General features: G+C 51.6%; 1 protein-coding gene across 4 annotated transcripts in view; it reads right to left on the bottom strand.

Moving 5' to 3' along the window:
* Positions 1-23,168, bottom strand: part of ELMO2 (engulfment and cell motility 2) — a 35,694-nt gene that overhangs the window by 6,661 nt on the left and 5,865 nt on the right. For 3 of the 4 annotated variants that reach the window (XM_024559582.4, XM_045194702.3, XM_024559581.4), the window contains 15 exons: positions 18,383-18,510; positions 18,039-18,079; positions 17,489-17,561; positions 16,836-16,886; positions 13,557-13,738; positions 11,868-11,967; positions 10,652-10,803; positions 9,970-10,048; positions 8,740-8,775; positions 6,763-6,813; positions 2,259-2,381; positions 1,800-1,934; positions 1,112-1,216; positions 894-1,002; positions 315-451 (listed from right to left, as the gene is read on the bottom strand). In XM_024559582.4, the coding sequence (XP_024415350.2) occupies positions 315-451; positions 894-1,002; positions 1,112-1,216; positions 1,800-1,934; positions 2,259-2,381; positions 6,763-6,813; positions 8,740-8,775; positions 9,970-10,048; positions 10,652-10,803; positions 11,868-11,967; positions 13,557-13,738; positions 16,836-16,886; positions 17,489-17,561; positions 18,039-18,079; positions 18,383-18,460 (1,452 nt within the window). In that variant the 5' untranslated portion in view covers positions 18,461-18,510. The remainder of the gene's footprint in view (positions 1-314; positions 452-893; positions 1,003-1,111; positions 1,217-1,799; positions 1,935-2,258; positions 2,382-6,762; positions 6,814-8,739; positions 8,776-9,969; positions 10,049-10,651; positions 10,804-11,867; positions 11,968-13,556; positions 13,739-16,835; positions 16,887-17,488; positions 17,562-18,038; positions 18,080-18,382; positions 18,511-23,168) is intronic. The other variant, XM_024559583.3, reaches the window with a different exon arrangement.

Raw genomic sequence — 23,168 nt, 5'->3', positions numbered from 1 at the left:
TCTCCCGATGTTTCCAGTTCGCGAAAGGCAGCCAACAGTGCCTGCTCGTGGGAATTGCTCAGCCAACCACAGCTGTTACTGTTGTGCTTACCCGCCTATCCCCTAAGGAGGACAGGAGAGGCAAGACACCTGCTCAAGGTGACAGAGGAAGCACAGCCAGAGGGGACCAAGCCTCCACTGCCTCAGTGCTTGTGACTCGGCGCCATAGACCAAGCTGGTTTCCCAGCTCAGGCACTTCCCTGGCTCTGGCCTGCTGTCCCTGACTGTCATGTGATGGTCCCAGCCCATGGACCTCAGAGCTCTGCGACACTGACCTTGTTGAAGTCCTCAGCTGTTGCCCTCATCTCCTTCCAGGTCTTGTTCAACAGCTGGATGCAGATTCCAAAGAGCTCTTCAAAGGCTCGGTCGTGGGTAAAGAACATCGGGTGGTAGTCGTTGCGCCCTTCGTTTGCTGCAGAAGAAAAGAGGCGGGGAAAGGATGAGCTGGGAGCTCACGTCCAGGAACTTGGGATCCTCTGCACCAAGACCCGAGGAACAAAACCAGAGCGAGGACCAAGGCTAATGAGGAGTGTGGGTTGGGCCATTCTCCACTTCCAGAGCCTTCTTCTCCAGGGCACTTTCTCTTCGTCTGCCTCTACCCTGAGACAGAGGCAGCTAGTCCTTACACACGGGAGTGAGGAGGGGACAGTGGTGTAGCTCTCGAACATGTTCCAATCACCAGCTTGAACAAAGCCGTAGCCAAGATTCCCATTAACAAGGATACAATGGATTACAGCTCCCTCAGTGACTGAGGATGCCCAGCCCCACTGACCCCTAACTTCACGACCTCGGGCCTCCCCCGGCTCCTGACTCTAAGGACTGGCTGAGGAAGGGGGGCTGCTGCAAGGACTTACGTAGTTCCCCAACCTGCAGGATTTCACAGAGCATCTTCGTAAGCTCGATGGCACTGCGGCCAAAGGGGCATTCGTGTTTGTCTTCACGACTGCTGTTCTCCAGCACAATCTGTGGGGGACAGAGGGGAGGGAGGTGAGGGAGGAGAGGACTGGGAAGGGAAGGGAGGGAGGCCTGAGACGTGGCACCAGGACTGAGAAAGCAGGCCCCCAGCCCTTACCCGGATGTAGGTGTCCTGATGGACTTTGGCCAAGTACAGCATGTTGTCCAGGGCCAGCATTCCAGGAGGAGTCTGCGTGAAGTCCATTGCCGGGTTGATATGGTTCTGGAGGAATAGAGACCCGACTGGAGACTCGGGAGTCTCCCTGCGTGTGGCGTCACTGAGGGGAAGCCCTATTGCCCTCCTCTGAGTGCCGCGAGCGCTGCAGACCCACCACTCTCTAGCCCTTTCACACACCCGTCTCTACCCGGAGACTTGCCCTGACCACGGGGCTGGGGCTGACTCACCTGGTACCCACACAGCATGGTATGCTGCTGGGAGCTGAGTAAGTGCACATAAGTATTTAACCAAATTAACTCCACCCTCAAGTTGCATCCTATTATAAAATATCCACGCCAGCTTTTCAAAGACCCTCGCTGCTGTGCTGAGAGGTGCCCTCGGTCCCCTCTCCATCCCTTTGGCTATGATCCTGGGCCTGCCTGTGGATGCCTTTATTTCACTGGCCCAATGTGGACATGAACTTAGGAATCTGCCATCACAGAGGCAAACCAAATGTCAAGGCCCTCCAGCTTCTTAGTGCCCTCTATTCCAGGGCCACCAATGTGAAGGAGGGGTGCCCCGGACTCTGGTTGGGTGGGCCCTCTGGCTTCCTGCCAGGGAGAAGGCCTGCTAGGTCCGGGAAACTTACAGTAAATCCCAGCATTTTGTAGTCCTTGGTATACATGGCTTTGCGCTTTTCAGTCCCACTCCCGGGGACATTGCTGGAGTCAGACTCTGCGTCAAACGCAATCCTCCTCAGTTCGAATATAATGTCCCTCTGAGCCTGAGAGGTGGAACGGACAATCAGCGGGTGAGTCAGCTGACCAAGGGAAGCAAGGAAAAGGAGGAGGGGGCTGGGCTTGCGCAGAGCTCTGGCCCCGATGGTCCTCTGAAGAGGTATCACTCTGCCTTAGCAGGACTGGGATGGGCTCAGCCCAGGGTGCACCAGCGGGAAGAGGTCTCCGTGAGGCCACAGCTAGGTTTCTCAGAGCAGACACAACGGTTTCTGCACACAGTGGGCACTCAGTACACAGACTGAGGATGGAATGCACCACGTCAAACAGCATACAGTTTAAGCCAGGAAAGCTCTGCCCCACCTGGCACCTACCTGGTCATTGGGGTCCATCTTGGTCATCATCCTTTCTTCTAGAAGGTTAAAGGTCAGGACTTGCAGGACATACAGCTGATGGGCCATCTCAGTTTTGATTGGGCGGTTCCCTCGGATCACGTGCTGGAAAAAGCAGAGGCAGGGAGCAGGGGGCTGACCTGATTTTCTCTTACTGAAGAGTCACATCCACTGCTAGTGGAAAAGAAAGTACAAAGGGCAGGGAACAGGGCTCTCCTCCCACACACGGGGACTTCATGCTCTAGGAGGGGTGGAGCATGAATGGGCTCGATTCGGGCAGAGGTGACTCAGTACAGGCCCAAAAGGCACCGTCCTCTTCTCTGTACTCTGCTGGGCAGGGAAGTGGACCAATGGGTGGAGGCTGCACCCGGCCACCCCAAAGAGGAGGGAGGCTACCCCGTAAGATTATGATACGGGAGATCAGCACTGGACCTCCTCCAATCAGCTAAGATACTGGTGATCGCCATCAGGAAGTAACCATCAGTCTCAATGCGGACTGGCCGCGTTTCAAGTACACACAGCACCACGTGGCTGGGGGCTACCAAGCTGGGCTGTGAAGGGCTAGAGATTAACTACGTAACCCAAGACGACAGCTAGTGTGACAGAGAAAGACCTTCTCGTAGGATTGGGCAGTGTCGTTCTTTTGTTCTCCCTTAGACAAAGTGTTTTAGATGGCCTCACAGAGTAGAGAGGCTTTAGAAAAGGTCATTTCCTTTAAATGATACAGAGACAGCTACACACAGGGGGGCGTCTACTACTTCAAGCTCTCCCTCCTTTCTCTTCTACACTTGTCCCCTCCTTCTCTCACGGTGGTGTATGTCCCCCTCCCTCCGCCCCTTGCTCCCACCATGTCCCTCTCCCTCCTCTAACTCTGTCCTGCCCACTCTCCTCCCACCTCCCCTCTCAGCCCACCGCCCTGTCCCTCTGATGCCCACCCCTCTCTTTTCTCACAATCTGTCTCTGCCCTCACCTTGCCTGCTCCATCGCCCTGTCCCTCGGGCGGATCAAAGCTGGGTGACACTCTTGTCCCAGGTGGCCCGTTCTCACTCCCACAGTCTGCTCTTTCCCACCTGCTCCCCGTTACGACCTGCTCCCCACTGTCCCCCGGCCCTCTTGGATCCTGTCACTCTAGGCCTTCTCTTGTCCAAATGAGACACTTGCCCAGCCCCCACACGAACTGCCCGTGTCCTTCATGTTCTTTCGCTCCGTCTAGCTGCGTCTCTGGGCCTGTGCTGTCCAACATGCCAGCCACAGGCCACATGCACCTCTTTGTACTTAAGTCAAGACTCCAGGTCCTCAGCAGCACCAGCCACATCTTAAGCTCACCAAGCACACATGGCGAGTGGCTGCCACCCGATGATGGGGCAGATATGGAACGTTGTCATTATCACGGAAAGTTCTAGCAGACAGCTCCACTCGAGAACTTCTAACCCGAGTTCCTTCTAACTTCAGATCGGCTCTCTCTAGGGCCCGCTCTGGGTCGAGAACAAGCTAGTTAGACCTGTGCAGTCTAACCTGGCGGTCGCTAGCCACGTGTGGCTGTTGAACATCTGAAATGTGGCCAGACTGAGCTGTGATGTGATAAATGCACACCAGACCTCAGGGCCTTCATACGAAAATCAAAATGTACAGTATTTCATTAATGACTTTCTCTATTGATCACATGTTGAAATCATAGTATTGTGGTTATATTAGGGTAAATGAAATTTTATTATTTTTTTCTTTTATTGATTCCAGAGAAAGGGTAATGGAGGGAGAGAGGGAGAGAAACATCAGTGTGAAAGAAATATCAATTGGCTGCCTCTTGCATGCTCCTGGACTGGGAATCGAACCTGCAACCTTTCAGTTTGCAGATGATGCCCGATTGACTGAGCCATACTGGCCAGGGCTCCTGTATCCTTCTTATCGTTGCTGCTAGGGCATTTAAAATAGAGTAAGCGGTTCCTGTTACATTTCCCCTGGACGGCACTGCTCTAGAGTAACCCGCATTGACGTCAGAGTGCTTTCTCCTTCTGCCTCTCTTTCTCTAGCTCTGTGCAGCCCAAACAGTGGCTACCAGACACATGTGGGTATTTAAATTGCAACTGAAAATTTAAGAAAATGACAAGTTCCCCAGGCAGACTAGATGCATTTCAAGCACGCAACCGCCACACGTGGCTAGTGGCCACCATTTCGGACAGCACTCCCAGAGCTGCAGACACTTCTGTTGGACAAAGCTGCTCTGCACTTCCACTGCAGGGCTGCAGGGCGCGCTCACGCTCTCACCCCTCCCTCTGAGCCTCTCCAGCTCCCTGTCGGGTGCACTCCCTCCTCGTCTCTCCAGACTCACTTTTCCCTCCCTGCTCCACTCCTCCCACCGCCTTAGCCTCCCTTCCTGGCTGCACAACACTGCCCTGCCCAGGGTCTTTTCTCCGCCACTGCCCTGCTGTCCTCCCCACACCTCTTCTTTGCCCCACTCTGAGCCTCCCCCTTTCTCTGTGTTCCCTCCCTCTGCTTCTCCACTTTCTCCCTGTCTATTCCTGCTCCTTCCTCCTCGCCTCTCCAGAATTCATCAAACCACTTTAAAGAGGTGCTGAAGTTCACGTGATGTTGGTGTTCATTCACTTTAATCCCCCTTTCTCAGGCACATCACAGGGGAAAAGTAACCAAGGGCTTAAAGAAGTTCAGCTCCAGTCAGGTGGGTGGGTTGTCATCTCAGAGGTTTTAGCTGGTGTCTTATTTGACTGTCAGATACCTTGAGGCCTACGTTCTTTGGCTCAACGCAATTAAACTCCTGGACTGAAGCGAGCATGCATTACGCATTTCCTAGCAGAATTTAAGTCCTGAGCCCTGACACGGCACTGTCTTCTGTACTGGAATTTTAGCCTCAACACAAGGTTTGTCCAGGAATGAGCTGAACTTCTAACCTCATTTAAGTAAATAATAAGCTTCGAACTTCATTAAAGTTCCCTGAAGGGCACCCTCACCCCCCCCACACACACAGGGGACGGCTGCTCAGGAATGTGGACAAGGATGCATGGGAAGCCGTGTGCTCTCTGCCACTCACAGGCAGAGTGCTTGAGCACTTGCTGAGGTCCCTCCGGCCAGGCGGGCCATGGGCTGTGGCCAGGGAAGTGGCCAGCAGGCAAGGGCTGGTTCTGTGCGGTGAGGGCTGACGGGCTCCATGGTTAGAGCAGCCGACCACTGGACTTCACACTCAGAGCTCACTGCTTGAATTCTATCACCTTCACACCTGGGTCACAGAGAACCGCCAATGCGAGCACAGCGCTGACCGCGTGCAGGCACCCTGCCTAGCACGGAATACATATCAGCTCACTTAGCCTCCGTGGGGTCTGGAGGAGCAACTAGAAGGCCACAGAAGTTAAGTGATTGCACAAGATCAAAGACTGGCTGCTGGCAGAGTGGGGGTTGGTCGCTCTGAAGTTCATGGACAGAATTACTAAGCTTTTCACACTTGACTCCAAATTTCTCCTATTATTTGCTGCACTGTGGTCTCCCAGTTCTCCCTGGTTTTTGACAACTGATAAAATGGCCTCCTTTTAACCCACATCCTTGGCTCTGTTTCCCAGCTCCCACGGTCCCCACCTCAGCTCCCTCCCACCCCAAATCACCACCCTGGTGACAGGGAAGTAGACCTCTTTCCAGGTGCCCCCCACTCCTCACCACCCCTGCCCTACCTTCCTCCCTCACACACCCCTCAGGAAACGTACAGACCTTGGACTGTGATCTTCTTGAAATGCAAGTCTGGTTATTTCACGATCCTGATGAAATCCCCTTACCTGCCCATGGGAAAAAGACTAAGATCCTACTTGATCTAGTCTTTGCCACCTCTGGGTCCTATGGGAAATCCCTTTGCTTCACCTTCTACCCACATACTCTGTTTAGGTTCCGGCCCCACCTTCCTGAAATCCTTTTCTTCTTGGTCTGCTTACTGGTCCTCAGCCTCACCTGAAGCTACTCCTCTAAAGGCTTCCTGACATCTCCCTTCAACACAGGACTCACTGCCCCTCCTCTGAAATCTCCCGGCCAAGAGCCTCTGTGTGACCACGTGGTGCTACGACCACTCATCTTCCTACTGGACAGGAAGGGCTTGGAGAGCAAACACGCTGTCTCACTCACCCTGCCAGTGCCCCACACAACTCAGGTTCATGGCCAGTGCTAGTTCAATGAATCGCTTTCCTATTTTGTGCCTATTTTAACACATTCCCCCAGGAAAACATTTTTGGATTTGCAGGACAATGAGCAATTCCTGGTAGGCCAGTCGGCCTCCTAGAGAGAGCTCTGTGGACTTTTTGAGGATTATGGAAAAAAAAAAAAAAAAGCTTTCACTTTAATAAGTGTTTAGTGCCTGTTGGTAAGTTCCCTCTAAGTGTCCTCCCTGCTGAAGGTAACTTCAATAATAAAAATACAACTATATAATAGTAATAATTGTTACTAATAGTAACAAAACAATAGTAACAAAATACAGCTTGTTCCGGAAACTTACATTTAGGATTATGGACCGGAGATGCTTCTGTGCGAACGCATTGGCCATGTCCTATTGAAAAAATGGGCAAACGTAAGGCAAAGTGGCAGGCACACAGCTGTGACAACTCTCAGAGGAAGGTGATGTCATAGCTCAGGGGCTTTATCTTTTACATTTTCACTCCTTTCAAACAAAAAGTGGACAAACAGAAAAAAAACCACGGACTATCAACTGGGTTTTATAGCCTAACACCCTCAGGCGTTGCTTTGTGAGTGCAAATCAACCCAAACAGGGTTTCTCTTCCCAGTGGCACAGTCGACCACGTCGTCTTCAGAGAGGGACGAAGACTGTGGCAGGACGAGACACAGTGGCACAAGGACGCCGGGCGACGACAACGTACATGGAGCACAGAGCAGCGTGATGGCCCTAGCCACACCCACTGGTCCCTGTTCCAGGCAGACACCCACTGCCCAGGCTGGAAGGGGCTCTGATGAAACGTGGACTCCAGACCCTCCAGTCAGAGGAAAGGGCTTTGGCCCCAGCCCTCTATCCCCCCAGAGCCTCACCAGCAGAGGGAGCTGGGCGAGGCCGCCCTGGCCCAGCGAGCAGATCCCAGCTCACTTCTGACTGTGCTAGAGAATGTGCTGGGTGCTTTAGGGTCATTTTTCATATTTCATAGTAAGGTCACCTTTAAACCTTACTTGGTCCCGATTTTAACAGGAACACTTTATTTATATAACACTCTCAGTAAAGTATCCTACTTAAGTGAATATTCCAGGGAGCGAAGCTTTAAGGGTCCTCTCAGAACCGTTACTTTGACCATTCTTAGGCAAATCTTCTAAAAATGTATTACATACACGTCTTTATTTCGGAAGAGACTGCAGTGATTGTCATTTAATCACTGCCAAGGACTTGGCTTCATCAAAACGACCATCGTTTATTCTTCTGGGTTGTGACATTGTGATACCCTGAAGCAGCTGCTGAAGTGGGAAGCTTTTCCCCTAAACAAACTGCTCCCAGATTACCACGCTTTTAATTTTTCTGACAGTTTTTCATAATTCTTCAGACTCTGCCTTCCAATGTCAGCCATCACTTCTTATAATGTTAATTAGTATGACTTCACTTTCGAAACTGCTGCCCTAATTTAATTTACAGAGGACTCCAAGTCCATCGGCCTGAGGCAGCTGCCACGCGTCTCCCATGGAGGAGTATCTACGGGTCCCGTCCTTTTCTCTCCCACCTCCGGGTTTCTGGCCACAGTCCAAATGGCCGATGCTGCCAGGAACACAGAGTTTTACTCTGCCTGCCCTGAGCACACACCAACTGGAGGAGGAGGAGGGCAGCCTAGAAACTTCTGTGGTAGCTACAGGAGGTCAGCTCAAGATTAAATCTCGCTGTGGACAACTAACAGGGTGGCTAGCACAGTGGTCTACTACTAGAATATAAAGGTCTGAGACCAAAAGCTTCTCTGTGGGGCTGGCGGCGGGGGGAGTACTCATCCTCTTTCAGATCCTTGCAGGGCTGGCCTCTCTCTAAGCTCCCCTCTCACAGGAAATGAGCATCCAATTTCCCTCTTGTCAACCGTCCAAACCTTTTCAAACCCCCATGGTCCGGTCAGCGTCCGAAAAGGGACGGCCTTACCTTTACACTTCACTGTACCACGTTGGGAGGTGACACATCATGGCATCACTTAGATAAAAGCCACAGGCTGTTTCTGAATCTGATCTTCCCGGGCTGACCCACAGATACGACCACGTAAAGGCAAGTTACGAAGGGAAGACTGGGCCGCATTCCCTGGGACAGGCTTCGTCTTAACCCCGTATGTGACTCTAATCTGCGCTGCATCCTCCAGTGTCCGGACAAATGAGATTTACAGCACACAACCTGTCCTGTGTCTCGCGTTCCCTGAACATCAGAGCAGATGTGAGACTCTTGCCCAGCTGTGACCTCCCACCCAGATGAGAGCGGGGGCCCTTTCCACACAGCGGAGCTACTTACAGTGACAGGCAGGTCTAGAGGATTAAGGTGCTTGTCCTGCCGGCAGAAAGCAAAAAGCACAGAGAGAAGCAGATGGAAGAATGAGCTTTTGGCTTACATTCAGAACAGGACCAGGAAGGCAGACATTAACGGAGCAAAGCCATCCGAGAATGACAGACAGACAGAACCACAGATGCTCCTGGTCCTCCCACTAGAGCCCACCAAGAGCTCGGTACGTGGTCCCCGTGAACTTCACCCGACCGAGCCCAGGGCACTGACAGAAAACCAAAAAGCCTTTCTTTTGTACCCAACTGAGGCTTTTCCCGGAGAAATCTAGAAAGTGAGTGTTGGAAGGGCCCTCAGACATCTTTTAATCTGGCCCTTTCATTGGACTGAAAGACAAACTGAGACCCAGGGAGGTTAACTCAGGTGCCCAGCCAGGGGCAGGAAGTGGACTTGGCCTCAAAGCCCTCGACTCCTGGACTCTTAGGCCAGTGCTTCTTCGCCTGCCCAGCTGATTCCTGATGTCCTCCCTTGTAAAACAGGGGTCTGGCTGGCCTCCTGACATCCTTACAAAGTAAACGAGGCAGGTGTGCTTGCTCCCACGTTATAGGTGAGGAAACCGGGTTTCAGAGAAGTGGAGCCATTTGCACAGTGTCACACGGCTAATGCAGAGGGGAAGGAGGAGGTTCAGAACCTGGATCAGAGGGTCTCTATACACGGACCTTCATGCTAAGTCCCTTGGCTCTTGCTTCTGTAAGGCTCCCGTCTGTCTCGTTCTCCTGGGACTCAACAGTGATGCCCAGAGGTTCTCCTCTCCCCTCCTGATCCTCTAACCAAGGGGCTGGCAAACTAAGGCCAAATTAGGCTTGTTGACTGTTTGTGTGAATAAGGTCTTATGGGAAGACAGCCTCACTCATCCACTTACCTGTCTGGGGACGCTTTTGGCCACAACGGCAAGGTTAAGTAGTTGCCATGTGGACCATAGAGCCCACAAAGCGAAAAATAATTACTTTCTGGCCCTTGAGGAGAACCAGCTTGCAGGCTCCTGCTCTAGCCTAAGCCCCCTGCTAGTTTTTCCCTGGGTCTTCCTCAGCAGAGCCACTCCGATGGGCTCAGCCCACAGAGGGGCAGGAAGAAGGACTTGGGAAAATGGCTGGCTTTCTGTTCTCTGCAGGACAAAGGGCAGGTGGGTGAGAATTCTTCTCTTGCAAGAGCCCAGATGAAAAGCTTGAAAAGGCAGCCACAGACCTGTCTCTTGTCCTCAGGGGCCTTCAGAAAAAGCGCGTTGATCAGGGCGATGGCGTAGGTCTGGATTTCCTGGTTGGAGCTGTGCCAACGGAGAGAGAAGGCAGAAGAGACGAGAAGAGTGACCAGCAAGGTGATGCTTAGAGATGGTCCATAACATCACTCACGGATTATAATCAAGTAATAATCTGAGGCTAAGTCTCAAATACCTTAAAAGTGTTCATTCAACAGATGCTAACTGAGCTTTTTAAATTTACTAAGCAGGGGATACAGAAATAATTGGCCCTTGTTCCCAGAGAGGTCTGTTTAAAATGGGACACAGATAATAAGAAATAGAGTATTTTATGTACATATAATCATCATAGGTACAAACAGAAACTATTTGGTCCAGAGACGGGAAAGCATCGAATTCTGTCTGGTATCAAGATGGTACAGGAAGATTGGGAAAAACTTTGCTTTACCCTAAGGGGCAAGGAGAGTTGCAGAGCATTTTACGCAGGGGCAAGACATCATCAGGTCTGAATTATGAGAGGAAGCTGGCATAGTGTGGAAGAGATGGTGGATGAATGAACAAGCAGACCAGCAGCTGGGAATACCAGCAAAGCAGAAGGGGGACTGGAAGACTTAGCAGACTGAGAGGGGAGAAGAGCCAGGGAGGAAGGCCGGGGCAGGGTCTCTTACTCACACCTGCAGGTGAGAGATGAGCTGTCCCACGGTGATTTCCTCTGCTATCTTCTGGTACAGACTCTGGCTGTTCAGGACCATGCTCTCCAGGATGGCCAGGGACCTCTGGAGGATGGACACGTCCACCATGGGCTGGCTCACGTACCCTGCGATCTAAAGCCAGACAGAAGCAAATCAGTCAGGAAGCGCAGGGCCCATGGGAGCTGGATGGCTGAGGTCCCTGATGCTAGCCCTCGAAGGCTCTCTCCTCTCAGGCCTGCTGCCCACATCGGAGCAGCGGTCCCTGGGCAGAGAGTAGTATCTGATTTATGGCTACCTGGCCAACATGCCAGGGATTCCCTAGGCATGGATAACTCAATTTCAAAGTACAGTACCCAGTCAACTGTATTTCCTCAATATCTAAGGGCTTAATCCTTTGTTTTCAAAATAAAGGTTCAGGTGGGCCAAAGCTGACTGTAGACAGCAGAGGATCTCGCTGACAGACACTGGGGTTTCACTGCATCTCCAGGCGCTCTCCTCCTGACCTGCGCCGTGTTCCTGCGCACACGCAAACCGGCAGAGCCTTGGGGAGGCAGAGAGGACATGCAAAGTCTCACCATCTAACCCCTCTTCTCAATCCCCACGACAATATCCTGACGCTTGCCAGATCCCTTTTGCCGAAATAGCTCCGGCACCAGGACGTCCCCCAAGTCCCAAGCCAACGATAGGTGTGATCCTAGGTCAGGACATAGTATTCACTGGTTTTCATTCAGTTTCCTGAATTGATGATGTCCCTTCTCGTGGAAGAAAGGAGGGCCAAACTAGAAGTCTCCACTCCCACTGACTGAGTCTAATCTGACAGTCCAAACAGGCTTCCGGCAGATTTGTAAACAGAAGGCGCACTTGTAAATATGAGGCAGATGCTATGAATAATTTTCATCAGAGAGAAGGGGGAAGCAGGAGGCAGGTCAGAAGACCCAGGGATGGCACTAGTTGATGGCTGGCGCCACTTTGGCCCCAGTCGGCTCTGAGAGCCCAGTTCCATCTTCTCAGGGCAGGCCCTGAGGGCACTGCAGAGTAGGTCTTTCCCGAGCCCCAGGATGGCGGGAGCTCGAGCATGAAAAGTCTGGCCTCGGGGATAGAAAGCACAAAATGCCGCATTGCCTGCAGCGCCACTTTAGCCTGGAGAACAGCTGGCAACAAAGGGAGGAGAGAAAGACAAGTGTGGGAGGCCTCACCTGCTTAATGAAGGTGATGGACACCATGTCCCAGGAGACAATGCCATGGTCCATGAGCTCTAAGAAGGCAGTCAGGGTGAATGCCAGCATCTCACTGTAGCTGAGACATGTGCAAAACACACACACAATAACACAAAGATTCAAAACCGGGAACAGGTGGGAAGGCAGCCACAGCGGGATGGATTTCAATGCAAGCACCACACGAGCAATCAGTCGACACAACTTGGAGTCGGTGCCCGCACGCACACCTAGGCAGGTGGGGTGCAGATTCTGCCTGGGTATCTATCACTGATGACACAAAGCTGCTGCGTGATTAGGCCTTCCTTCTCCGTGCTGCCTCATCTCAGGAGACAGAATCACTTAATCATTGCCAGAGAACAAGAAGGATACCAGGCCTGTGTCGAACCTACCACATGGCGGGGGTACTAAGGAAGCTTATGTCCTGGGCCCACCGGCAGGCCTAGAGGCAGCAGAGTGCAGGAGAGAGAGTACAAACTTTGGACGTGGGTTCAATTTCTGTTCAGTTGTTTACTAACTGTGCAAATTTTATCTTTTTTTTTTTTTTTTTAAATTTTATCTTTTCAAACCTCAACTTCTTCCTCTATAAACTCATGTCAATCTCATGGGGTGGCGGGGGGAGCAAGATGACAATGTATGCAAAGCCCTTAGCATCAAGCTGATAGGGAGTGAGGATGAAAATGTTTCCTCTCCTCTTTATACATTAAATCCTTTCATTTCTGCAGCATGCATTAAACTTAACCAGCTATATTCCCATGTACAAAGCATGTTCGGATCCATTTGCATTGACAGTGCTCCTCATGACAATACTGCGAGGAGGTATTACCCCCATTTTAAAGGGGAGGAAACGAAGGCCCCTCTAATCCTGCACTCTTGGGAGACTGCAGAACTCTCGGGCCAGTGCTGATGACAGTGAGAGCTTTAGGATTTCCTAGGACTTAAACAAATACCCATGATTAGTTGCTTGGTTTGGCTGAAAATTTCAATAGCTGATCCACTGGCTGGAAGATTTCTGACTCCCTGTCCGCCGGCTTAGGCTCCAGAGGCTCGGAAGGCAAATTAAACATCTGTTCATTCACTGCCGATTACGACAATGCACAGCTTCCCACCACCCTCATCTTAGCCCTGGAGCAGCGAAAAGATGGCCGTGGTGTATGGCAAAGCTCTGCATCTCCTCCGCTCTGTGAGGATGGGTGGTAGGGAGACAGCGAATGGGTAGGGGTAGCCTACGGTAAACACAGAGGAAGGCCTGTGTGTGTGTGTGTGTGTGTAGTGGGGGTGACTGGAGAGGGAGGGAGGCAGGGGGAGGTTAAGAACGGACAGACACCTGTTCCAGTCGGTAATGGACAGTCTGCTCGCTAGCCTCCATCAGGCCAGTCACTTTCCACAAACGTACAGGCCTGTCATGAGCTGACCTCTCCCTGCCCGAGGTCTGCGGCCCCTATTTTCACTGCGTGCCCGGCACAGGTGCTGTGAGAGCCCAGCTAGACTGTAAGATTTGGGGCCACAGTGATGAGCCGCATACCTCTGCGTGCACCCCAGTGCTCGGCACGTTGCTGTGCGCAGACGACGTTCCAGAGACTCATTTGGCTCAACAGGAATGAAACGCAGATGCTCTGCGGAGAGCAGTGCACCCCTGAAAGCCGCACACAAGACCTCAGCAACACTTACTGGGACAGGAGCTTGGTTCCACTCTCCACGAGCCGCGTGAGCACCACGATGCCGTCCATGTTGATGAACTCGGTGGCGAAGGTCACGTCAGCAGAGAGCTTGGCCAGCTCCTTCATGGCATCCAGCCGGGTCTCCATGTTGGACGACTGGGTCCTCTCCATCAGCTGCCGCGCGGCCCGGGACTGCGAGGGCAGAACAAGACACGTGCCATTTGCTCTGTGTGGCGGGTGACTGCTCTGCGGACAGCTCTGAGCGGCCACTCCGAGAACACCCAAGCCTGGGGCAGAACTAGTTCTTGAACTGCTTAGGAGCTGCTTAGGAAATGTTTTCTGGATCAATCAGGAATTGCCCGTGTGCCAAGACCAATTCTGTAACGGTATCTGTGTCCTTTCTGTATTGCTCTGGCCTATGGATTAAAAAACTCCCACTGAGGGATTACACAGTGACCCGGGAGACGAGAGTCCACTAACTATGGCAAGGCACGTAGAAACAGATACTGGTTCCATGTAGGGCAGTCTTCCATTCATTAAGCCGTCAGACCGTGGCAGTGGTTATCTCTAAGTAATGAGCTCTCCATCACTGGAAGCAGTCAAGGAGAATCTAGACAACCCTCTGTCAAAGATGCTACAGAAGGGATGCCTGCACTGGAGAATTTAATCTGATGACCCTGAAGATCCCTTGCAATCTGAAAATGTGATAAGCCTCACAATTTTTTTTTAACTTTCTCCCAAAGTCTACATCATTGCTCCTCAAAGAAGTAGTCCTGGGGAAACGTTAAGAATATCAAAGAATGGGAAGTAGCTCATCTCAAGACAGCTTTTTGAAGATGAGGACTGCTGAGAAAGCCCCCTCCAAGTGTGGGAAATCCCTGGCAGGATGCTCGCCTCCCTGTAAGCTCCGGTTACAGTCCCTCCCCCAGCGATCGCTGATCTTTCCTCTTGCTGAGCTCGTGAATGCTACAGTCAGTGCCTCACAATTTACCACTTCACCATTCTGTCGCTGGTGTGTCCATTTAATGTTCTCAGCCGGAATGGGGGAGCCTTGGGAGCCAAAATGCTCCTGCGGTCTTTATTCCTTCTCACATAGCTAAGCAAGTGACTGAAGCCCAGTCCCGCTGCTGGCCAAAGAGCAGGCCCGTTCGCCTCGCTCCCCTTCGCCTCTCCCCTCTGGCACTCCAGATGGCCCTGCAACAGCACGCTGCTCTCCGCGATGCAGAAATCCTTCAAGACCCCCACGGAGGAGAGCACGTCCAGAGCAAACGATTAGGAGAAAAAGTCACCGGAGAGAGCAGTCTGAGGAGCACTGGTCTGCGTCACACTTAGAAACTTCCAACTCCGAATGTTTCTGTTCCTCTGGAGACAGCATTTCTGGGCGGCTGCCTCCCGCTTCAGAGAGACGTGCTTCTGGGAAAGCCGACGGCTCCGTGAGAGAGGTCTGTAAAATGCTTCTGCTGTGAAAGTGAGTGACTCGCACGCTGCCACGTTCAATGAGCAGAGCTGAGGGAGACAACGAAGTCCTTAAGTTGAGTTCGGAAGAGAGGGGAGCAGACCGTGATGGTAAGAAGACTGGCCCAGAGTCAGGCGGACCTGGGCGGGAGAACCAACCCTGCCACGTTTTTAGCAGGGTGGCCAGGCATTTTACCTCTTCAAGTCTCGTCTCTTCGTCACCACGTGGGGCTGGCTGTCAGGAGTGCCCATCTCATCGGGCGTCGGTCAGGGTGAACAGATACAACACATGCAAAGTGTTCAGCAAAACACAGGTGTTCAGCAAACGCTGGCTGTCATTCCTCCAAGCCTCCCTTCCTCACAGTCAAACCAGTCTCGGTGTCAAGAGAACAGGCGCCACCACGCCCTTCATTCCCGGCTGCCCCTCTGCAAACGCACCTCGGCTCTGCCTGTACCAACTCTCCTCTTCCAGGGCTGGGCAGTCAGGGCGCATCCCTGCGCCTGGGCTTTGGGCTCCTCTGTCCTGACCCCAGAGGGCCCTGTTCTGGTACCTGCCCCCTCCTGCCTGCACTGTCAGCCTGCCTCTCGTCCATCTTAACATATGTTCAAGGACACATAAAAAACTGCAACAAGTTAACTGCAAAGGGTCCAAGGAGGCGAGGAACTGGGAAGACAAGGGACGGGACTGGGGCAGAGACCTTTCACTGTATCTTTGTCAAAATTTGGTTTCTGAAGCACTCGAATGTTTTACCTCTTTCTAAAAAGCACACCTTTGGGACTCCACATTTCTGAGTTACTACGGTCTCCATCTTACTTCCTTTTACAACCAAGCTTCTTGATAATGTGGTAAAGTCAAGGTTCTCACTTTTTCACTTCTTTTACTCACAGCAACCTGGCTCACCCCCCCCAGAGCGGTTCACAGGAAGCCTGCTCACCAGCGACCTGCTGACTTCCTGTGTCCACAGACAGCCTCTCTGCTCTCGGTTTGCTTGATCTCTGCCCCGCGCAGACCACATCTTCTTCCGTCTCAGCACTCTGCCTGCCCTCAGCACACAAGCCATTCCTCACTCCCGCTTCTCTTCCTGCCCCTTTGGTTGCTGCCTTAGTTGCCTTTACAGGCTACTCTTGCAGAAATCAGGGGTCATCCTGGAGTCTCCCCTTTCCTTCCACATCCAGGGCGTCACCACGTTCATCCAGCTGACCTCTAAATATTTTCCATGACCATCCTTTCGTCTCCAATGCCATCTGCCTCGCTAGTTTCTTAGAAGATTCTTCCTGCCCCCCATCTTCCTTTTCTCGGCCCATCTTCCACTGTGTCATGCACGTGATCTTTCTGAAATATAAATCTAAACATAATGTACCTGCCTGCTCAAAACCTTCCCTTCCATGTTCCCTTCTAGATAAGATCCAAACCCAGAAAAAGGCCACCAGGAACTTCAGGATCTGGCCTCTCACTGATTGCCACAGACCCTCAGCCACCCAGTACACCCCGCTCCCCAAACAAAGCCCATATCTCTGCTTGGAGCACTTTTCATTTTCTTCCCTCTTCAGCTATTCTGGCTCAGCCTTCAATGTCTGAGCTACGTGTTCCAGTCTCTGGGAAGCCCTTCTGGGAATCCGCAGGCTGAGTCAGAAGGTGACTTTTCTGAGTCCCTATCCCTAACCAACTTCCCGTCAAGACACTTGAGAAAGGCCATACATTGTACTTGTTTGTTTACTATCCAACCAGGCTGTGAGAGCAGAGAATGACTTGTTAATCCCCACCATCTTAGCCCAGGGTGGATGCCTGTTAAATAAATCAATTCCTACCGCAAGCAGAGCACCTACCACCTACCGGGGAGACAGCCAGCTGTAAGATTGTCCCATTCTTAATGTCACTGCGAGTCTGGGGAACAGAGAGGAAAAAAGAGCAACTGAGATAAAAATATTAAAATTGTGTAAGCAAGTTGAACAAGAATTTTCTGCCCTGGCTGGTGTGGTTCAGTGGATTGAGTGCTGGCCTGAGAACCAAAGGGTTGCTGGCTTGACTCCCAGTCAGGGAACATGCCTGGGTTGTAGGCCAGGTCCCCCAGTAGGGGCGAACAAGAGGCAACCACATATTGCTATTTCTCTCCCTCTCTTTCTCGCTCCCTCCCCCTCTCTCTAAAAAATAAAATAAAAATAAAATCTTAAAAAAAAAAAAAAGAATTTCCTGTCATTTTTAAAGGGGTTATAACTGAGACTCTTCAGTCAGGCCCTGTCCCCCTGCTGCCTGCTTCTTGGCACAGACTTTAAGGCCCTCTTCAAGTGCCCTGGGCTCCCAGGAAGTAAAACCACGGTGTCCCAACCAGTAGTGGAGAACAGGGCTGGCACTCCCAGGTCTGCCAGGAAACAGCTCAGTCCCCAGGGAGTGGAAGCTACCTGGATGTAAGTGAGGCAAACAGCATGGTCTCCTTGGGTCGTTCATTGCAAAGCAAGGCCTGTCCTGATTTGCTGCTTGGTACTGACCTGCTCGGTGATGTAGAGCTGGGGCCCATCTGCATAACGCAGGGTGTAGTACTCCGGGTTTGGCAACGACCACCTGTGTAAGAGAAAAACAGGACAGCCCAGTTGGCCACCCCTCTGGGCCTTTCTAGGAGCTGCAAATAAATAATTTCAGTAGAGTTGCTCAAGGGATCAGGTGAGATGTTTGAAGGACCAGGGGACAAAAATCAAAGCTTCATGGTTGAGATATTGAAAAAAATAACCCCCTCCAGGCTACCCATAACCTTGTAATATTGGCACCACACCAAAGGAGGCACACACAATTCAGCATGGGCCTCAGACCCCACCAGGACCTCAGGTGGGGCACTCCTGGACTTGAAGGAGGAACCAAAGGTTCACAGAGGTCTGGGGGACACCCTCATTAGCTGTACCTCCTTCGTAAGACAGCGGTACACAAAAGCCCCGTACTGGGGCCCTGACCGACTGGAGGGCCTGCAATGGAAGTAACTCCAGACCTGGCAGCGCTCCTCAGTCAGCAGTTGGCTGTCATCCACGACAGGGAGTTCCAACTTACCCATCGCACACTTCCCTGATGATGGACGCCAGCGGCCGTTTCTGAAACAGAGAGAGAGAGGGCCTTCAACCACAGCCTCCTCGTGCCTAGGTTCTGGTGGCGGGCTACCGAGCAGGGTCGCCCTGGGGCCTGGGCATGGGCTTCTTCCCTGAGAGCTCATGCTGCAGAGGCAGGCAGCTCTCCCAAGCCCTGATGACCGACCTTCCACAGGGTGGGGTGGCCTCAGCTTTCCTGCTGCTCGTCTTCACTCCTGATGTCAGTGGTCCCCATCCCTAAAGACACCCTCTGCCTGCTCGTCCCAGATCCCCCTCCTTGCATCGCTGCTTCCCATTTCAGGAGCTTACCTGGTCGATTTCAAGGAGCTGGGCATTAGCACCTGGCCATTCAATGGCCACTTTGACAATATCTGATGGTGGTGGCATTGTTCCCAATGGGCCCTACTTGTCCAAGATGCGCACACAGACACAGCTGCCTGGGGAGGGAGAACCAGAAAGAAGGAAAAAGTCACTGAGTTTGCCTTCACCTTTTACTCGCGTGAGCTATTTTGGAGAACTGAAAGATAGTATCCAAAGGCCAAACACATGAATCTACTTAGTTTGAAGTTTTCTAGATCACCCCACAATCTCTCCTTGGGCTTTCTATCTTTCTAGATTAAATCCACAAGTAGAAACGGGACAAACCTATCGATCAACTGCAGGTCAGCCCCTAACCAGACCTGCCAATGTGACACTTCAATGTCAGGGACAGGAGGGCTCTGCGGCAGAAGAGCACACTCACTGCAAACTCCCGTCTTGGGACCGTGGGAGCGAGAGGCATATGCTCTGAGGCGGATGAGAGTGGACACAGCCTCCCCTTGGTCGAGCAGTCAGCTCAAGGGGCCAGCCTGCTTCTGTCGTGCTGTCAGGCGAGGGAGACCCCAGCGCCAGCAGGGCCCGGCCACATGCTTTCTCGCCTCCTCCCGAGTTATTGCTGCCACTCCTTCCCCCTCAAAGGACACAATGTGGAGCCTCCTCTGTGTGGGATGATGCAGAGTTCAGAAGATGGGGAAGAGAATGGGGACAGGAAATGCTGTTTCAGTTGCTATTGCCAAGGGTGAGAGCTGCTGAGAGCCCAAGTGTAGGGAGGTGAGGAAACACTCACACAGAGGCCCCTCTGGAGAAGGACAAGGCTTTGGAAGTACCTCTGACCCCTTCCCCACTTCTCTTCAGGATAAAGGAAAATAAATCATTTTGAGCAAGTCTGGGAGGTGGGCCCATGTGACCGATATCCTAGGCAACTCTGCTAGCTTAGCGGTATGCCAAGCAGTAGCTAAAGCATTCTCTCCCCAAGTCTGATGAAGGCAAGTCACTCAGTTGATGGATTGTTTCCTGTGTATTTACACTCCTTGCCTGCAGGTTCAGGAGAGGCCTCTCTCTTAATGAAAAAGACCTTTTTCTCCTGCCCACTCCAGGTTCAGCCTTTTGCCCTCAATTCACGCTGCATTGATAGAGAAGGCTGCCTCCCCTGGAACGCGCGGCAGAGCTGCCGCTGAGCTGTAGTTCCCCTACGCTACCCATTTTCCATTTCTTTGTGTTTCCCAAACACGAAGGTCACTTCTCCCAGCCTTGTCAGCATGGGTGAAGGGGGTACAAGTGCCATCCCCTACAAACCAGAAAGAGGGAGGCTTTCACGCCCACCTCCTGATCAGGGTGGGCTGCTTCAGAAGTCAACAGTCAAAAATACAAGCATTTCAGGAACATAACCATGTAAAAGAGATGGTTTTCAAAGTGCTTCCACTGAGTTTGCTGAATCCTCCAAGCAGCCTTATGAAGTAGATAGAATAGGATTATTACCTCCATGTGAAGATGATAAAATGAAGCTCAGACTTTGGTGAAGTTGCCGGAGTCCACCCAGCTAATAAGCAGTAAAGGAGACAGAACTGGGAGCTGACTTTGGCCAACACTCTTCCCTCCCCCACCCCCGGGGGAGCCTGAATCTCTGTTCACTGCATCTAAATCAACCCTAAACGGATGGAGGTGGGCTGGCCTGATGGCCCCTGAAGTCTCCATGACAACGGAAGCTCCAAGCTGAATTTTTTGTGTGTAACTGTTATCTGCCTAGACACACCACAGACCTCAATGCAGAAACCGGCCCCATGAGAAAAACCCCGGGTTGGAGTGCTCTGCTCCGGTGACACAGCAAAGCAGGGGTGGAAGCAGGAACCTCTGGGCACTAGGGCCAGCATCCTCACGCCTATCCGTAAACCCGCTGTAACTAGGGGCATGTCGGCTGTGAGGCATCATTTACATACGATAAAATGCACAGAGCTTTTGTACATGTATTTCTATTAGATACATAATGGAAATACACACATCTCCCTGCACCCACCATCCAAAACTAGACTGCAAACATTTTCATTACCCCAGAAAACTCCCTCCTACATCATTCCAGCCAAGCCCCTACCTTCCAGCCCTCCAAGAGGCGACTTCATTCTGCCCTCTGTCACTCACTCGCCCGTTTCTGGACTTTATATACACGGAACGGAGCATTACGGCTTCTTGGACCATTTGATATTTAGTTCAGTTCTCCTCGTTTTTAAAAAGAGCAGACAGAACAGGTTCAAGAGAAAGAGCAGCGGCTGGGATGATTTTCCCCGCTGAAGCAGCAACTGGGTTTAGAGTCGAAGGACTCGGGACCCAGTCATGGTCTCTTCACTAAGTGTCTGGGTGACGGGTGCACATCCCTTTCACCCAAGTCTCAGCCTCCTCCTGTGACATGTGAGTGTTAAACTGTGGCATCTCAGATGCCTTCTAAGTCTAAAAGTCCATGATTCTAAAGCAGAACTTAAAATGCAAATGCAGATTGCCCATTTCAAAGTCCTCACCCAAAGAAGCTACATCCTTAATTCCGATGGTGCTGCTAAGAAACAAATCTTATTTTCTGGGACTCCTTTCTGGATACTGTCTTTGGAGATAAACAAGTTCAAGCTCATTAATTCACAGTTCCACTTTACTTTGACCCCATAAGGCATTTCCTAGGCTGATTGTTTCTTTCTTTATTAAATAAGTTAGCCCTGAGTGATTCCTGGCTGTTCCAAAAATTTGTATCCATTTTAAAGCTTGGCAATTTGCAACCACCAAGACTATTCCAGAGATACCATAAACCCCATTGTCAGTGACTCTGCCCTTTCCCACAAAGCCCAGGCAGCCCGTGGGTGTTGAGGGACCTCTTCCCAACCATGCCACAGCTGACAGACCGAGGCGAACACTCCACCTTAGCTGGAGTAGGCTCTTGAACATAAAGGCACAGGCTAAAAGTTGGGTGACAATGGGCCCTGGCACAGAAAGGTGCTGGTCAGCTTCAGAGCAGATACCAGGGCAAGCCAAGGTCATTTGTAAGCCAAAGATAGGGAGAAGCAAAAGCCAAGAGCCTTGCAGAGGAAGCTGCTCTACAGAAAGAATCCAGAAACGTGTAGACGAGTAGAGGCTAGAAACCAGAAACCACAAAGTCCCAGAAAGAGCTGGAAGAAGCCACTGCTGGACGACTTTGCAGACCCACAGCTACACCTCCTACACCTGCGGTGCCTGAAATTCCCGTGCCATGCCAACGAAACCCCTTTAGATTAAACTAGCCTGCATGTCTGTTCACCGCAACTACAACGCCTCAGAATCAGACTGACCCTGAGCTTTGAAGGAACTCTTAAACGGAGGTCCGAACAGACAGCCGCATCACAGGCGTAAGAGGGTGCATTGAGCAGACCCTCCATCAACACTGGCTGAACTGACAAAGAGCAGAACCCATGCGGGTAAGTCTGGCTCGTTTAAAACACAGCAGTTGCAGGGTGACTTTATAGCGATCATCTTGTATATAACAGTTATGTGTAGGTTCCTCTTCACAGCTGATCGCTCACTTCTACAGCACCATTAGAGCGGGTGCTCACAAGAACCCTGAAATGCATCCCCATTTTACAGGCAAGGCAACTGAAGTTCAGGTGGGTTGAGAAAGTTGTCTTCCATATGCCTCCACTCAGGACTGGGTCACGAGGCTAGGTCCCAAGACCTCAACGCTAGGTCTCTTCCCTCCCTGGAAGAAGTCCTTTGATGACATTAGCTAGCAATTACATGGTGCTAATGGTACTGCTCTAAGGTCCCTGCATGTATTAATTCATTTAATCCACACGGTAATCCTGTGTGGTATGTTATTACCCTCATTTGCGGATAAGAAAATGGAGGCACACAAAAATTAAGTTCCGTGCTCAGTGTCACACAGCTGGGAAGTGGCACAGGCAGAATTTGATCCCAGGCAGCCTGGTGTTTGAAAGCCATGTGAACGCAGGTGACTCTGTACCTGGCCCACTGCAGGTGGTCAGGGGAGAATTTGGGTTTGCTCTACACGAAGCTAGAGCACACTGAAGCTAAGAGACCCACAAGCAACAGCTCACTATTTGCACAGATGATGGTATTCCACCATCTGAAGTATTCAGTCCTTCACCATCTAGCCAGTTCCCCCCTGGACTGCTGGCTATTTCTACAAGGCAGGCCCTGTTCCTTCATTTCTTCTGTGCTTTGCGCATTCTCTCCCTTCCTGTGACTGTCAAGAGCTCCTATTCAAGCTTCAAAGCCCAGCTCAAATGTCACTTCCTGTCTGTACTATTCTTGGCTTTCCCTTACCTTTCCTTAGCAAAACAAAATAGGATTTACACATCTCTCTTTTCACTAGCTCCTCCTCCAGGGCAGGTACACCCCCACAGTCTCCTGACCTAGCAGAGCACCAGGAATACAGTTACGGTTCAGTGAGCACCTGTGTCTACTCAAATCCACCGGCTCAGACTTCCTCCACACCTATGCGCCAGGCTGGCTCTACCTGCAGAGGGACTGGTGTGAATTGCCTGATGCTCCCTTCGTGTCCCACCACCTCCCAACTATACAGTATTTCTGCCGTGTAAAGCTTTGTTTTCATATCTGAGAATGTGTTTCATTGGAAAGTCAGATTGTGTACCCCTGACTCTAGTTACAAGAAAAGGGGAAATATTCCTCTGCTTTTCTCCCTGTGGAAACAGCAGGAGGCGGAAGGCTAGAAGTAATGGTCTCCAGACAACCTTCCTGGGATAAAGGATCTCCTTGTGGGCAACTCTTCCAGCACTTATTTGCT

Source organism: Desmodus rotundus, chromosome 6 (genome assembly GCF_022682495.2).
Source record: "Desmodus rotundus isolate HL8 chromosome 6, HLdesRot8A.1, whole genome shotgun sequence".
Classification (NCBI taxonomy): Eukaryota; Metazoa; Chordata; class Mammalia; order Chiroptera; family Phyllostomidae; genus Desmodus; species Desmodus rotundus.
This window is presented reverse-complemented; position numbering and strand designations above follow the sequence as displayed.